At 31.0% G+C, this 3,518-nt stretch overlaps 1 protein-coding gene across 1 annotated transcript; it reads left to right on the top strand.

Moving 5' to 3' along the window:
- Positions 1-301: 301 nt before the first annotated feature.
- Positions 302-3,451, top strand: ENU1_130390 (unconventional myosin IB, putative; the record flags this gene model as incomplete). The annotated part of the gene is made up of 1 exon (XM_008860053.1): positions 302-3,451. One exon carries the CDS (start codon positions 302-304, stop codon positions 3,449-3,451), a length of 3,150 nt encoding a protein of 1,049 aa, XP_008858275.1.
- Positions 3,452-3,518: the final 67 nt, after the last annotated feature.

Below are 3,518 nucleotides of genomic sequence, written 5' to 3'. Positions count from 1 at the left end.
TAGTTCTTATATTTTTATCATTTTATTTTTGTTATATATAACTAAAATCAATGAATTATTGTTTTTTAATACTTTTTATGAACAACGCTGTAAATAATTTAAAGAAATTAATGAAAGTTTTCTTTTTATCAACGATGATGTAATAAGTCAATAACCACTAAAATATCTTAAAATAGTACGAATTAAGAACTGGAAAATAAACGGACAAAAACAGAAACAAATAACAGAGTTAAGAACTACAAAGTTGATGGAAATACGAGATATAAAGAGTTTCATCTAAAAAAATAGATAATAAAAAGATATGAGTGTAGGATTCAAGAGAAATACAGAAAAAGAAAGGGAGAATGAAATTGCTGCTTTTAAGAGTAAAAAAGGATTTGTTCAGAAAGGAGTTGATGACCTTGTGATGTTACCGAAAATTGATGAAAATGAGATTGTAGATAACTTAAAGAAAAGATATAATTATGATGCCATTTATACTAATATTGGACCTGTGCTTATTGTTATTAATCCATTTAAGGATCTTGGATTAACTACTGACGAATATGTTCATTTGTATAAAGGAAAATTTAGACAAGAACTTCCTCCTCACATTTTTGCTTTGTCAGAAGAAACATATAGAAATATGAAAAATGAAAAATGTAATCAATGTTGTATTATTTCAGGAGAATCTGGTGCTGGTAAAACAGTTGCAGCTAAACAAATTATGCAATATATTGCTGCTGTTTCTGGTGGAAATGAGAAAGTAGTTTATGTTAAAAATGTTATTTTGGATTCTAATCCATTGTTAGAAGCTTTTGGAAATGCCAAAACATTAAGAAACAATAACTCATCTCGTTTTGGTAAATATTTTGAAATTAATTTTGATGATCATGCTGATCCAGTTGGAGGAACAATTACAAATTATCTTCTTGAAAAATCGCGTGTCTGTACACAACAAACTGGAGAAAGAAATTATCATATTTTTTATCAGTTATTAGCTGGTGCACCAGAAAATTATTATAATGACTTTTATTTAACTACACCAGATTATTTTGTTTATACTAATCAATCTAATTGTATGGTAGTTGATGGTATTGATGATAAAAAAGATTACGCAGATTGTGTTAAAGCTATGAATACTATTGGTATTTCTGCTGATGAACAATATTGGATATTCCAATTAGTTGCTGCTATTCTTCATTTAGGAAATGTTTATTTCACTGAAAATTCATCAGGGTATGCTGAAATTACAGATAAATCTGCATTAGAAACTGCTGCTTATCTTCTTGAAGTAGATCCAGGACAACTTGAACATGTTATGTTAGTAAGAAAATTAACTACTGGAGTTGGAGCTAGAGCTGAAGTTTTTGATTCTCCACTTACAGTAGAACAAGCTGAAGCTACTAAAAATGCTATTGCAAAAGAAATTTACGATAGAATTTTCACTATGTTAGTTCAAAAAGTTAATATTGCCTTACAAAAACATGGAATAGAACATCAATGTGTCATCGGTATTCTTGATATCTTTGGATTTGAAATTTTCCCAGTTAATGGATTTGAACAATTTTGTATCAATTATGTTAATGAAAAATTGCAACAATACTTTATTGAATTGACTTTAAAAACTGAACAAGAAGAATATATTGCTGAAGGCATTAAATGGACTCCAATTAAATACTTTAATAATAAAGTTGTTTGTGATTTAATTGAAGGAAAGAATCCACCAGGAATGTTTAGTTTATTGGATGATATTTGTGCTACAATGCATGCACAAACTGAAGGTGCTGATTTTAAATTCCTTGAGAAATGTTGTTCTGTTCATTCAACAAACCAACACTTTATACCATCAGGAGAAACATTTACAGTCCAACATTATGCTGGACCTGTTAGTTATTATTGTGAAGGATTTTGTGAAAAGAATAAAGATACATTATTCCTTGAATGTGTTGAGTGTCTTCAAACATCTAATAATCAATTACTTTATGATTTGTTCCCATGGACTGCTGAACAAGAAGCTGCTAAAACTGGTCAAAAAAAGAGACCAACAACTGCTGGATTTAAAATTAAAACATCTGCAAATGAGTTAATGGCAGCATTGTCACAATGTCAGCCACATTATATTCGTTGCATTAAGCCAAATGAAACAAAGAAACCACAAGACTGGGATGCTGATCGTGTTAAACATCAAGTTAAATATCTTGGTTTACTTGAAAATGTTAAAGTTAGAAGAGCTGGTTTTGCCTATCGTGCTCCTTTTGCTCGTTTCCTTCAAACATACAAAAAATTATCACCAAAGACATGGGGTACCTGGGGAGAATGGACAGGAGATGCTAAAGAAGGATGTAGATTAATTCTTGAAGGACTCACAAATATTGAACCAGGTCAATGGCAATTTGGTACTACTAAGTTATTCATTAGATTGCCAGAGTCTATTTTTGCTATTGAAGAAATGCTTGAAAAAATGGACTTTGATAAGGCTGTTGAAATTCAAAAAGCATGGAAAGGTTATAGAAATAGAAAGAGAGCATTGTCTCAAAGAGCAGAAGCTGCTTCTATATTGAAAGGAAAGAAAGAACGAAGAAGAGAGTCTGTTGATTATACTAACAATAAATGGACCGCTGATTATATTAATTATGAGAATGAAATTCCATTGCAAGAAGCTATGGAAGGACATATGGATGAATTGGTTAATTTCGATGATTGGGTGATGAGACTTAACAAAAAAGGAAAGATTGAAAATAGAGCATTATTACTTACAGATAAAGCTATTTACATTGCTCAAAGACAAATTAAGAAGAAGATTTTAAAATATATTGTTACATTTAGAGGTGATCTATCTCAAATTAGTGAAGTTGTTTTGAGTACAATGCAAGATAATTTCATGGTTATTAGAGTTAGAGGAGCTTATGACTCAGTATTATTATGCCCTCATAAGACAGAATTCTTGATGATGCTTTTAGAGAATTATAGAGCATTGATGAATGGTCAAAGTTTCCCAATTAACTTTAGTGATTCAATTTCTTTCAGAGGAAAAGATGAAAAGAAAGATAAATTACTTGTATTTAAGAAAGATGACGGACCTAAGACATTACCTGTCGAAGAACAAAAATCCTTCAGTAAACATGTTCTAGTAAGAACTGGTTTACCAAAAGAAACAGACACAACACCAGGAAGTTATAATTCTTCTGTTTCTTCTTATTCTGCTCCTGCTGCATCCTCCTCAAGTAATTATTCTGCCCCTCCAATGAAATCTGCTCCTCCAGCTCCACAGGCTGCTGCCCCACCTCCTCCAAAACCAAAATTACCACAAGTTAAAGCACTCTATCCATATACTGCTGCTAATGACGAAGAGTTATCATTCAAAGTAGGTGATATCATTACTATTCTCGAAAAAGATGAAGGCTGGTGGAAAGGAGAGTTGAATGGACAAGAAGGCTGGATTCCTAACAACTATGTCAAAGAAATTTAATTTCAAATTTTTCTTCATTATACTTTTTGTATTTAAGTAAAAATTAGATAGTGAAGTGGTGTTAGAA

Source organism: Entamoeba nuttalli (genome assembly GCF_000257125.1).
Source record: "Entamoeba nuttalli P19 unplaced genomic scaffold asmbl_5446, whole genome shotgun sequence".
Lineage (NCBI taxonomy): Eukaryota > Evosea > Mastigamoebida > Endamoebidae > Entamoeba > Entamoeba nuttalli.
Note: the sequence above shows the minus strand (reverse complement) of the source record. Positions and strands in the feature narration are given on the sequence as shown.